This window comes from Barbus barbus, assembly GCF_936440315.1.
Source record: "Barbus barbus genome assembly, chromosome: 24".
NCBI lineage: Eukaryota > Metazoa > Chordata > Actinopteri > Cypriniformes > Cyprinidae > Barbus > Barbus barbus.
This window is the reverse complement of record NC_136752.1, coordinates 22,232,871-22,247,071: the sequence shown is the minus strand read 5'-3', so window position 1 is coordinate 22,247,071 and position 14,201 is coordinate 22,232,871. Positions and strand designations below refer to the sequence as shown.

General features: G+C 38.3%; 1 protein-coding gene across 3 annotated transcripts in view; it reads right to left on the bottom strand.

The window, feature by feature from the left end:
• LOC306844268 (nuclear receptor coactivator 1-like) overlaps window positions 1–14,201 on the bottom strand; it is a 55,857-nt gene that overhangs the window by 2,076 nt on the left and 39,580 nt on the right. Inside the window, exons 6-21 of one of the 3 annotated variants that reach the window (XM_079376265.1) lie at window positions 12,969–13,075; window positions 12,604–12,781; window positions 11,941–12,120; window positions 11,566–11,664; window positions 10,273–10,413; window positions 8,036–8,183; window positions 6,949–7,924; window positions 5,739–5,904; window positions 5,458–5,640; window positions 5,234–5,354; window positions 4,247–4,418; window positions 3,857–4,159; window positions 3,526–3,624; window positions 1,349–1,745; window positions 1,060–1,234; window positions 769–955 (exon numbers count right to left, since the gene is read on the bottom strand). In XM_079376265.1, coding sequence (XP_079232391.1) covers window positions 769–955; window positions 1,060–1,234; window positions 1,349–1,745; window positions 3,526–3,624; window positions 3,857–4,159; window positions 4,247–4,418; window positions 5,234–5,354; window positions 5,458–5,640; window positions 5,739–5,904; window positions 6,949–7,924; window positions 8,036–8,183; window positions 10,273–10,413; window positions 11,566–11,664; window positions 11,941–12,120; window positions 12,604–12,781; window positions 12,969–13,075 — 3,632 coding nt within the window. Of the gene's footprint in view, window positions 1–768; window positions 956–1,059; window positions 1,235–1,335; window positions 1,746–3,525; window positions 3,625–3,856; window positions 4,160–4,246; window positions 4,419–5,233; window positions 5,355–5,457; window positions 5,641–5,738; window positions 5,905–6,948; window positions 7,925–8,035; window positions 8,184–10,272; window positions 10,414–11,565; window positions 11,665–11,940; window positions 12,121–12,603; window positions 12,782–12,968; window positions 13,076–14,201 lie in introns of those variants that run through there. The other 2 variants (XM_079376266.1, XM_079376267.1) reach the window with 2 other exon arrangements.

The window sequence follows — 14,201 nt, the reverse complement described above, 5'->3', positions numbered from 1 at the left end:
ACAATGAATACTGGCTGTTGATAATTCAGCTTTGTCATTAGAGGAATAAATTACATCTTAAAATATTAAAATACTGTTGAAAAATTTTATTTAAATTGTAGTCATTCCTCAATATTACTGTTTTACTGTAATTTTAATCAAATAAATGCAACCTTTTGTGCAAGATTATTTTTTATTTTTTTCAAAAACGTTAAAAAAACTTTTAGATCCCAAACTTTTGAGTGGTAGTGTACAGTGTTAATATCCATTAATTAACATCATAAAAACAAAAACATTTTCATTCATTTAAAAAATAAACAAACTGAAATAAAATAAAATACAAAAATAAACTTTAATTTATTAACATTTTACTTCAGCTTGTTGCCAACATTAAACTAAAACTAAAAATAAAACTTAATAAAAACCCCTAAGACATTTAAAAAGGATGAAATCTAAAAAAAAAAACCTTAACATTAAAATGAGCAGAAAATATACAGAAATCTAAAATCTAATTCAAAATATTAACAAAAACTATAACAGTATATCAATTATGCTAAAATAACAGTAGAGTACTAGTGTAGTTTACACAAAATTGTGCGACTGAAATGTTCAAGCCTCCATTAAAAAAAAAAAAAAAAAAAAAAAAAAAAAACTAAATACTTCTTTACTCTTTTCGACAGAAAAAAATAGTTACACAGATTTAAAAATGACATGTGTAAATGTTTATTTTTGTTTTTGTTTTAACTATCTCTTTAAGATATCTCAATAAATAACCAATGACCATCTTACCTGATCGTTACACATTGAAGTGACGTTGCCAAGGTTACTGTTGCCCATGCCGACAGATGGTCCAATAGGAGGTAGAGTGCTCACCGCTCCTGACCCTCCAGCCATTGACACGGTGATGCTCATGTTGTTATACATGCCTTGCTGCCCAAAGCTCTGAGAAACAGGCTGGCCAGCCTGGTTATACATACTGGCACAAAACAAGAAGATATGGTTTAAATGAAGATTAATACACATAAAAACAAATTGCATACAGTTTTGTGACCTTTTGGTGACTGATATCAAACACCATACCTGTTGTTGCCCATGGCACCTTGCTGCCAGTTCTTTATGTCAGGTGACTGATAACCAGGTGGAGGCTGCGCTTGCTGGAGCAGAGGACTCTGGGAGGTGGGGTTCTGAGGTGAAAGCAGGGGGCTGGTCGGACTAAGCTCAGGAGCAAAGGATGGATCTGCTTGCTGGATCATGCCTGTGAGAGACAAGTTGTACATTGGCTCTTTTAGGAATTGTGACAGAAGCAGTAAAAGTTGATATTAAAATAACCCTGGTGATGATAAATCAGTAGCTTACAAATGAGACATACCAGACCCCCCAAATTGCTGGAAAAGCCCCTGCTGAACAGGAGTGTTCACAGGCCCCCCAAACTGCCCTTGAATGCCTCCCATAATGCCTTGGTTTCCCATGCCCCCCCTGGCAGGCAGCTTGGGGTCCAGAGGTCCTCCCATGGGGTTAAAATGGCTCGGGGAGGTAGGGGTGTTTCCAGGCACGGCGTTGTAGCCTGGAGGAAATCCGAACTGCTGCTGCTGTGGTGGTGGCTGTTGCTGTTGGGGGCCCTTAGGAACTCGCTGAGCCCCCAGAGGTCCTGTGTTCATCCCCTGCCTCATCAGCATGACCTTCTGCTGCAGAAGCTGCCGCTGGCGGTGTTGGAAACTATAAAGCTCCCGTTGCCGCTGGGCCATCATCTGAGCGTTGAGCGGAGGCTGTGAGAGAGAAGACGGGGCTTTCAGTTTCATACAGAATAGCAAATCATGATTGTGAAAGTAAAAATGCACAGATGCATCAATTTGACACTGAAAATGTCTTCTGTACAACAACAACAACAACAGTAATAATAATAATGTTTATATTTTTATAAAAAACACATTTCTCTCATAAAGGTATATAAAACAATAAATAATACTAGTAGTATTATTTTATCTATCCATTATGTCCCAAATAACAACTTTAGTATTAATATATACAGTATACTAAAGTAATTAATAAATATACTAAATATATACATAAATATGTGTATGTATATATATATAAATATGTATATATATATATATATATATATATATATATATAAATAATATATATAAAAGATGTTCCTCTCTCTCTCTCTATATATATATATATAATTATTTCATACAATTATAAAATACTAATGATAAATAATACATAAGTTTATTAATAAATAAGACTACCAGACTACCTATTAGATTTTTATTAATATACAAAAAATAGAACTGTATAAACTAATATACAAATATATATATATATATATACAGTGCCCTCTAAAAGTAACAAAATTGCTCTGTTGGGATTGCTCTGATCCCAAGCATACAGCCTCATCTGTAAAGCATGGTGGAGGTGTTGTCATGGCATGGGCATGCATGGCTGTCTCTGGAACAGGCCCTCTGAACTTTACTGATGACTTAATGTATGATGACAGTAGCAGAATGAATTTGGAAGGGTACAAAACCATCTTGCCAACCAATATTCAAGAAAATGCCACCAGATTCATTGGGAAGTGCTTCATATTGCATCAGGACAATGACCCAAAACACCCTGCCAGTTCAGTCAAGGAATTTATAAGGGCAAAGAAATGGAAAGTCTTAGATTGCCCAAGTCAATCTCCAGATTTAAATCCGACTGAACATGAATTTCACCAGCTGAAGAGGAGAGTAAAGGCAGAAACTCCCCAAAACAAGCAACAATTGGGATTGGCTGCATTAAAGGCTGGAAAAAGTATTTCAAAGGATGAGACCAAGAGTCTGGTGATGTCTATGGGTCACAGACTCACTGCTGTGATTGTGCGCAAGGGATCTGCAACTATAATATAAACTATAATCCAACTAAAATAATAGCTTTTAACCTTATGATCAACCCAATACTTATGCTCATATCAATGAGTGGGATGAACTCTAAAAGTGCTGTTCTTTTTATTTGGCAAAACATGTATATGTTGAAATGGCTAATAATAAAATGTGACTTTCTGTATTTTTGTCTCATATTCATTTTTTAATCATATTTGCAAACGTCTTGACTCCACAGCCAACAGAGCAATTTTGTCTTTACTGTTCCAATACTTATGGAGCGGAATCTATATATATATATTATTTGTATATATATTACTTATGGATGGGACTATATATATATATATATATAATATATGTATTAATAAAAATATAATTATATATATATATATATATATGTGTGTGTGTGTGTGTGTGTGTGTGTGTGTGTATACATGCATATATATATATATATAATATACATATAATAAATAAACAAATAAACACACAAACAGCAGTGGTTGTATCGTCAGCATACTAAAAAAAGAAAAGAACCATACCAAAACTAATCAAATCAAACTCAATTGTGACCAAGATTGAAATCCAAGATAACAATCTTAATCAAATCAAACCATTGTCAGAGCAAATGCTTACACCCCTATAAGTGACATTCAGAATTTGTCTTGGTGCATGTGACGCTAACCTGAGAGGGCATCTGAGGCTGCTGCATGCCCTGACGCATCCCCATGGCAACATGCCCCCCTTGTGGGAACTGGCCCATGGCCGCAAGCCTGTTCTGGAGCTGATGGAGAGAGGAGATATATCACCACTAAACAAGTGCAACTAATCACACGTTCGCTCAGCAGCTGCACTTGACAAAAGAATAGGTTAGTTCCACAGCATGTTATTCGAAAGGGTGAAATCAAAAGCATTCACTGGATCCGTTATAGAGCGCAAGAAAATCCAAAAGGGGGATTGAGAAGTTGTGCATTCACATTTATTATTACACAATGAAGTGAAAGCTGAAGCTCTACCTGCTGTGGGCCTTGCAAACGTTGCTGGAGCTGGAGTCTCAGCTGGTTGGGAGGTAGCCGCAGCTGGTTGGGCACACCAGGAGCTCGATTCATGCCGGGCCGCACCGTCATGCCCACGTTGCCTGGAAACGCCATCCGTGGGGCCCCGAAACTCATGCCCTGTGCTGTGCCCATCTCAGCACGAAACTGTGAGGGTGAGGTGGGGAACTGAGAGGGGTAGCTAGGCAGCTTGGGGTCCATGGGTACAGGTGTTGGAGGTTGAGACTGAGGAAAGGTCTGGGTGACGGGTTCAAGGCATCCACTCTGTAGATGAGACAGGAAACCGGTCAACCTTCAGGCACACTGTTCTTGTAAAAGGTATGAGAAGAATGTTTTTTTAATTATACTAACTTGAACAATCTTGTCGATGCCCAACGCTCTGTCCAGCTCGGCCAACTCACTCTCGTCAGTGCGGCTCAAGAAAGTGACCAGCTGCTCCAGCAGGGCCTTCTCATCGTTACAGCCCTCGGGAGTGGTGGGCGGACACAGCATTTCATCCAGCGGACACGGAACACACTGCCTGCTTAGAACAGAGAAAAACAACAACAGAGGTAATCTATGATTCTGATCATGATGAGAAGAAAGGAAATTTGGGTAGGCGGCTGGCAATTCTATGTTATGTTGCATGGTTAACTGATCTGGCAGGTAAGTAGAATTTGGGTGAAAGTGCACATCTGCTTCCTTGTGACTCCTTGTGAGATATATTTATAGCAGTAATTGTGACTGAAAATATAAATATTTCTATCTATTCTTGAGAGATGAGACCAAACATTGCACCCGCTAATAGTTCATAAAATATCAATTACACAATGATATTAATCAGAGATCATTTACTTGAATGTTCTCAGCACATGTGAACACAAAAGTAAAACTAAAACAAAAATAAAGGTAAATAGAAATACTTAACAAAAACAAATTATTACAATACAGGCACATAAAAGTACTCAAACTTAAAGAAAATATTCAAATAAAGGCCAATGAAAAATATTAATAAATACTATATCATCACATAAATATTACTAAAATAACAATGCTACTTACTGTAGTTAAAAATATATATTTACTTTCACCTTTTTATGAGTTTCAAAGTCTCACAAGCACTGTTTTTTTTTTTTTTTTTATAAATATCTATTATAATTATATTTTTAACTAAAATTCCACCACCCAAATAAAAAAAAAATGTTTAGATTTTTAGATAATTTGTCTAATTGTACATAGGTTATTTTAGTTGTTAGCAACGACAATAAAACTAGGGTATACAATACACATAAAAAATGGACAGAAAACAGAGGCTGCAATAAAATATAAATAAATAGTATGGCATTCAAAAACACTCACTCTTGAGGAGAGGACAGAGGGGCCTCTGTCTGGTTACCCAAGCTGCTATCGAAGGTCATTGGTTCAACCAGGGACAAAGGCTGGAACTGCTGAGACTCAGGAAGCTCCAGTTTGGCCAGACCTGAATCAAAGGAGACAAAAACAATTGTTAACAGTCCTTTTCTCTTCATTTACTAATTAAACTGTTTCTGTTTTCAAACATGGTAATGCATTCAATGCTGCACCTGTGTTGGTGTTGAAAGAGTTGAGGCTGGTTGGATTGGCAAAGGGGATGCTGCGCTCCTTGGGTGGCTGAAACGGGTCTGTCTGCCCAAGATCCGGCACCTGGACCTGACCCTGGTTTGTTGTGGAGGGGTCACAGAACTCAAAAGAGGACTGATTTGAGAGGTTTGATCCATCAGGGAATGCTACAGAGAGAGGCGGAGGAGGACAAAGCAGTTATTGAGGACTTAAGACAAATGAAATATTATGAATTTTATTATTACTCCAGTGGGACGGGCATCACCTTGGCTTGATGTTCTTGGTGACTCTCTCTTCACATTCAACCCGATGGAAAGGTTGTCCTCACTGGGCTGGACGAGCACTGGCTCCTCTACTGCTTTACCTCCCACAGAGCTTCTCAAAGTGGGCAAGAGCTGGTTCAAAGTGTCCAGATCGGTACTGGGAAACTGCTACTCATGTAAACACACACAGCAGTGGAGTGGAAATGAGAGCAAAGGTCATCAACATCAAAAGGCATACCATAGCTCAAGACAGACAAAGTCCACACGTGACTGCATCAAATCAACACATGGGTTTGACAGTTTAAGAACACAGTAACAGAGTGAACACAGCAAGAGTAAGGCCTATCATTAATATTCAGTAGGAAACTGAAGGGGAGTTCACGCTAAAGCTGGTTTGAAGCAAGCAATATTTTTATACTATATTAAATGCTACTCACGGTTTTTGTCTTGACAAAAATTTTAATAAAATTTAGTTACTATTTCTTCATGTCAAAATCAATCATTTTAATCAGCTTTACTAATCTATTCTAATCTAAAATCTAATTTTACTTGACGAAAATGTGTAAAACTATTTCAAATGTTTTTAATATTACCTTAAAACATGTAGCAAGATTCAACAAAAACATCTGAAAACTGACCTTGTTGTGAAAACCTGAGCCTTCTGAAATAACATTATAATAAGTACACTATTGTAAAACAATACTGTGAATTCCCTACGCTTTCTTCAGCATTTGTTTATTAAAATTGTTCAAGTATTGTCATAATGTGCTTTTTTTTTCTTTTTCTTTTTTTTACCTCATTCTCATTACCACTTATGAAATAAAAAGAACCTTTATTAACAAATAGTCATTTTGGTGCTGAGATTAATTCTGAGAAGAATTAAATTGTCAAAATAGACTTCCATCAGCCAAACATCCTATTTGCGGTCAGACTTTCAAAAGCTCAGGAGTGAAAACACTAGAGCATTCAAAAGTTTGGGGTCAGCTGTCTTTAAAGAAATTAATACCTTTCAGCAAAAATTATTTAAATTGATCAAAATGTCATTAATAATGTTGCAAAAAACTTTATTTCAAATACATGTTAAATAATCTGTTGAACTTTGCAAAATAACATAGTAACATGTACACAGAAAAAAACCTTAAAAATATTTTTTCCCATAATGTATTTAGATTCATTCATTGAGTACAAATTATGAAATAAAGATGTAAATACCGGGCTGGACTTGTCACTGGATTGAGGTGAGCAAGGGACTGCAGACACGGTGGTGGTGGCAGCAGCAGCAGTGCAGGGCACATTCTCTCTGCTCCCTTTCTTCTCTGCCTTCACCTTGACCGTATGGAGGCTGAGGGTGGCCGGAGGTGGCAAGTCCTCCAGGTCCTTTTCATCCGTATCCAACAGGAAGCGTAGCAGCTGGTGGTCCTGGGGCTCCTTCCCATGTCCCCGTGCTATCAAGGCCGCATTGGGACTGGTCGGAGGCTCCTTCTTGACGTCAGGCTCCTTTCCCGCATCTGCAGGGCTGCTGTCCTGGAGCAGGCGGTGCAGAATCTTATGGCGCTCAGTCAGACTGCTGTGAGAAGCCGGACACTGGGCCACGGGCGCGGGATGGGAGTCGTGTTCGGTGGCACCGTCCAAGAGTTGGTTAAGTTTGGGGTTGGTTAAGCCCACCGCAGCGGCCTTAGGCTCATCAGCGGACGCTTCCGGAGGTTTGGCCGGGGGCTGACGTGCCGGGGAGCTGCTGGGGGTCGGAGTCTGTCTGGGGGGTAAGGGAGAGGGGAGAGAGAAACTGACACTGTCGCCACCAGACTGCTGCCTGGTCAGTCCGCCAGCGGGCGAGTGGATGCCAGGCGCTGAGGGGGAAAAAGGATGGCCGGGCACGCGTGGGCTGCTGGCCGGGCCCGGGCTGCCCCGTGGAGGTCGGGGCGACATGAATGAGGTAGGGGTGGCTGTGAGAGGGCTGCCAAGTGGAGAGGGGCTGCTGATCTGCTGGGAGGGCCCAACGCGGCTGGGCGTCAGGTAGCCTGGTGGAGTGGGTGTGGGGAGTCCAGGAGTAGCACAGGTGCCATTGCTGTTGTTGAGATGGAGGCTGAGGTCACTGGAGGGCTGCATGGCAGGTGAGCGGGAAGGTGGGGCAGCAGGAGATGGAAGGCTGGGGGTAGTGTTTTCCTGAGAGCTAGCAGTGTTGTGTTCCCTAAAACACAAATTATATCCAAATATATATATATATATATATATATATATATATACACACATATATATTGTGTGATGTGCTCATATAAATGCAACAGAAATCATCAGCTACCTGTCTATAGTGTGAATGCCCATGATGAAGGGCTGTACGTCTGGGTTTGGGGGGCAGCAGAATTTGCAGCGTGTCTGCGCACTGAGGGATGTCCCATCACTGAGTGTGAAATGGTACAGAGGACTGATGGCCGTGCCGTGGGTCATCACTGTCAACACACACACACAGAGCATAAAAAATTAGTTTGTTTTAGAGTTCCCACATTTACAAATATCAACTTAGAGCCTCATTTGCTAACTATAATTGCCTTTTGCTTACTATAATTGTTTTCTAAATTTAGGATAAATCCACATGTATTCTGCATACTGTTCAAAAGTTTGCTGTCAAAAATGAATACTTTCATTTAGCAATATACAATAATTTGATCAAAAGTAACATTTAAAACATTTGCTACAAAACACATTTTTGTAACTTAAAAAACATTTTCTACAAAAATATATAGCAGTACAGCTGTTTTCAACATTGATAAGAAGAAATGTTTTAGCAGCAAATTAGAATATCAGAATTATTTCTGAAGGTGACACTGATGACTGGAGTAATGGATGCTGAAAATTCAGATTTACCATCACAGGAATGCATAACAATTATTAAAATATATAAAAAATAGAAAACCGTTATTTTAATTACATGAAATAATATTATAACTACGATTCAATAATATTTCATAATATTACTGTATTTTGAACTGTAATGTATATTCTATATTCAGAATCAGAATCAGAAAAAGCTTTATTGCCAAGTGTGTTTGCACACACAAGGAATTTGTCTTGGTGTTATGAGCTTCCAGTACAGAAAGTACAAACATAGTGCAGACAACATATAATTAAGGTGATAAAGAACACTAATGAAGAGAATATACAATAATTAAGAATAACAATAGTAATAAAAATAAAAATATACAGAGAAGAGACATGACCATAGACAGAACTGTGAATGTGCATTTGTCCTATGTACAGATGAAGGTTTGAAGAGTTATTTACAGATGTACAGTATTGGGGTGTGTTATGTGTTGTTCAGGTGGGATACGGCCTGGGGGAAAAAACTGTTCTTGTGTCTGGCTGTTCTGGTGCTCAGTGATCTGTAGCGCCGGCCAGAGGGCAACAGTACAAAGAGAGAGTGAGCTGGGTGTGAGGGGTCCAGAGTGACTTTCCTAGCCATTTTCCTCACTCTGGAGGTGTACAGTTCTTGGAGGCTCATAAATGTACATTTCTTTTTATAACCCCTTGAAGAAGGAAAATGACATGTTTGTTCTTTTTCGGGCAAATAAAAACTAGCTACTGGATTAATTGAAAAAAAAACCTGAAGTGGGACATTCACATTGACTCTATTGTCAAAAAGGCCCAGCAGAGGTTGTACTTCCTTCGCCAGCTGAGGAAGTTCAACCTGCCACAGGAGCTGCTGAAACAGTTCTACTCTGCCATCATTGAATCCGTCCTCTGCACCTCAATAACTGTCTGGTTCAGCTCAGCTGCCAAATCTGACCTCAGAAGACTACAGAGGGTAGTCCGGACTGAGCGAATCATTGGTACAACCCTCCCCAGTCTCCAAGAACTGTACTCATCCAGAGTGAGCAAAAGGGCTGGTAAAATCACTCTGGACCCCTCACGTCCAGCACACAACCTCTTTGAACTGTTACCGTCTGGTCGACGCTACAGAGCTCTGAGCACCAGAACGACCAGACACAGGAACAGTTTCTTCCCTCAGGCAATCCATCTCATGAACACTTGAACTCTTAACAATAAACATGAAACACACAACACTATAATACTTTTTATTTTTTATTTAACACACACACTTATTACATTTCAAATTTGCACCTAACATACCTGTACATACTGAATTGTCTATTTTGTATATTGTGTTTGTGCTATTTTGCATATTGTCCATTTTGTATATTTGTACATTACTATTTTTTATTATCTGTGTCCTGTCCTGTCGCTGTCATTTTGTCGCACTGTGGAGCTACTGTCACTAAAACAAATTCCTCGTATGTGCAAAGCTAATTCTGATTCTGACAAATTGATCAGTTATCAAAATAATTGTTGGATGCAGCCATATTGGGCAGATTAGAACACCTTGAACAAGTGAATGAGGGTATGAATCAAAATGTGAGTGTAAATCATCAAATAAATCATAAATAGTCATTCTCTAGGTAAAGAAATGCAAGGTCAGATCATTACTGCTTTAAAATGTCAAGTACTACTCAAAATGGCTAGAACGGAGGTGAATGTGCTCACCGTCATGAAGCAGCTTCTTGGCATGGGAGGGCTCATTGCCCTGAGGCTGGAAGAATGCGTAGATGCACTTCCTGACCAGGTCCTCCCAACCTGGTCGGCCTGTGGCCCTCAGAGCACTCGTCTCAATAGAGATGATTTTCCCTGCATGCGCGCACACACACACACACACACACACACCAAACACCGGGAAAGATCATTAGATTCTGTAAACAGGACTTCAGGTTCAAGAGGAGAAAGCCTTACAAATCACAGATTTAACAACAAACCATTTTGTGCTTCCTTCTGCAAGAACAGAAAAAGAACAGTTTCAGTTTCTGTCTGCATGCTTGTTATTCTTCTCCAGTTTACTTTTTCTGCCACTGCTGATAAGGCTTTCGAGACTAGAGACACTACTTAGTTTCAGCAACAATTCTGATTGTTGTAGTTTTTTTTTTTTTTTTTTTTTTCTATTTAACTTAACATTTTTTGTTTTATATTTATATACTGTATATACTAGGGCTGTCAATCGATTAAAATATTTAATCGAGATTAATCGCATGATTGCCATGAGTTAATCGCAACTTAATCGCACATTTTTATTTGTTCAAAATGTACCTTAAATTAATACTTTTCAAGTTTTTAATACTCTAATCAACATGGGCATGAACAAATATGGATGCTTTATGCAAATGTATGTTTATTATTATTGAGACCATAGTCAACATAGAGCATGAAGACTAGACATGTTTCATAGGTCATAGATGTTTTTCAGAGAACTTGTTCATGTCTATTAGACACATGAAAAAAAGAAATACCAGGTTCCCATTACTTCTCTTTCTTTGCACTGAGCAATTTACTTACACAAGCCTGATTACATTATTTGCAGGACAGGGCAGCTCACTTCTTCTGAATATGCAAAATGTACATTTATTATTACATTTGTTTGCCTCTCTGTGCACACATACTATATTTTGATGCAGCTAAATTCTCAATAAAACTGTTTACTGCACTGCAGGTACTGCAAAAGTGCAAGACCATCTAGTCTATCTAACACGTTTACATTTACAGCAATTAATACCATACAATTCAGAGCATACTTGTGTCCATCTTTGTAATCAGTAACAGTTTCTCTCAATAACTGCAGATACTATTTACTTTCATTCATCATTAATTTATTTCGGCTACAGCTATTTCAGCCACGTTTTTCTGCTTCACAATATTTGTTATATTTTTACTTCAATATTTTTGTCTTTGTTTTAGCCTATGACAATAACACTGCACGAGCAAAAGTATGTGTATATAATGAAACACTACCTGTAGGGTCCTGCTTGGTGATGAAGGACTCTGTACTGACAGGGATCTGAGGTGGACGGGGCATTCGGCATGCTATACAGATTAAACAGCTCTGCAGGTCTGTGGACAACACAGACATAACAGTTTAAAGTGCTATATGCAACACATACCAAACATTTTTTCATAAATATGTACAGAACATGATTCAATTTAATTCAGTTAGAAAAATGCTAAATAAAAGAATTTTTATTAGTGGACTCAGACTTTTGAACCCCAAAGTAAAAAAACTGATTTCACATTTGAACACTGGCATGTCAATGACAGCTTCATCAGACTCCCTGCACTAAGCTAAATATTTATATGGGTATGACTTTATGAGTATGTGTGTGGTCTCACCCTCGCCCTCCTCCTGCACCGCTCTGGGCTGTGAGACCGTGAAGCACTGCATGAGCTCATACTGTTGACGGGCCTCCTGGTTCTCTGCGTCCACCTCGTCTGGAGGCCTTTTCAGCAACCTACAGTTAAACGTGTGGCTGTTCCTTCGGCCTTGCTCCTGAGGCCATGGCACACCATTTACTGAAACACACACAGATGTGCAAGGTGAGTTAAGTGTGAGATAAAGACCACCAGCGGAGTGTCACTGAGTTCTGAAGTGAAAGAGGTTGACCTCTAACCTTTGTGCTAGTATTTACAGTGAATGATTAACATAGAACCCTACCTGCCTTTAGTTTTTAAACCATTTTTTTCTCTACAACTAACACAAAAGAAACAGCTTGTATTAGTCCCATTAGCTTCTCCCATACAAATATACATGAATATGGAAACAATTTAAGCACTAGTTTAAGTATACAATGACAATGGCAATTAATAGCTCTGCCCACAAAGAAATCTCATTGGTCCAAATTCCTACTCGGCAATGCTGTACATTAATCATTAAATATCTTCTGAGTGGTTGTAACTGTGTCATGTCACATCATGTCTGGTTAGGTGTAACATTTTCTGTTAAATTTTTATCTATGATTCTGCTCTCACTGTGGCCCTTCTCACCGAGTGACTCACCAAGGCTTTTGGGCAGCAGGTTACGCACAAACTCGTTGTGATCACCCACATGAAGGATGCTGTAGACGCTGGAGGTCATCAGCTCTTCCTGGGTATAACCCAGATAACCGGTGACGTTCTCAGACACAAACACAATGCGCCCCTCGCGGTTCACGACGAAAAAGAAGCCATCGAGGGCCTTGTGGAACAGGCAGAGAACAGAGATGGAAGACAAAAATAAGATGTACTGTATGTTGCACAAAACTTTGTCATTCCCAACCATAGCAACTGGGCAAGGCTCAGTTGAGGAGAAAATGAAAATTCTGGTCATACAATCTCAATATCAGTCTTTTCTACAGATAAAGAGTTTAAAAAGTCTAACGTACCTCCAAGAGAAGTGGCCCAAGGGCTTCCTTCTCCACCATGCCCTGACTGCTGGACGATATGTCACTCTTTTGCACCTCATCATCTGGAGACATCAGAGCTGCTTTTTCTGTGGACATACAAAGAACATCATGTTCAAATTTCTGGTACATAACACTAAAGTCATCTAAATTTCAGTGCATGAATATACACTATGGAGTCAGTAAACAAAACAAAATAATAATAAAAAAAAAAAATTATTAATCATTTAATTATAATAAAGTATGCAATAAATGTAACAGTCAAGATATTTATAATGTTATAAAATATTTCTATTTCAAATAAATGCTGTTCTTTTAAACTTACTGTTCATCCATGCATTGACAGTAATAAGAACAATAAATTTCTTAGACAATAAATCAGCATATGTGACCCTGGACCACAAAACCAGTCTTAAGTCCCTGGGGTATATTTGTAGCAATAGCCAAAAATACATTGCATGGGTCAAAATTATCAGTTTTTCTTTTATGGCAAAAAACATTAGGATATTAAGTAAAGATCATGTTCCATGAAGATATTTTGTAAATTACTTAACGTAAATATATCAAAACTTCATTTTTGCATTGCTAAGAACTTCATTTGGACAACTTTAAAGGTGATTTTCTCAATATTTTGATTTTTTTGCTCCCTCAGATTTTCAAATAGTTGTATCTCAGCCAAATATTGTCCAATCATAACAAACCATACATCAATGGAAAGATTATTTATTTAGCTTTTAGATGACACATAAATCTCAATTTCAGAAAATTAACACTTAAGACCAAGTTTTGTGGTCCATGGTCACATATTAGAATGATTTCTAAATGATCATATGATACTGAAAACTGAAGAGTAATGACTGCTAAACGTTCAACTTTGCCATCACAGGGAAAATTAAATAATATATAAAAAAATAATACATTTTTGTTAAAATTGCAATATTTCACAATATTATTGTTTTTACTGTATTTTGGATCAGTAAATAATAATAAATGTAGCCTTGAGCATAAGACACTTCTTTCAAAAACATAAAAATAAATCTTACCAAGCCAGATATTTGAGCGCTAGCGTTAACACAGTAAAAACACACTTTCACGTTTTTTTTTTTTTTTGCCTCAAGTTTTGGTTCCTGGTTAATGTAATCCACACCTTCCAAACCAATCTTACGCATCCCAATCAATAAGAGCTTTCTCTAATGTGTAAGCGGCCTTATACAA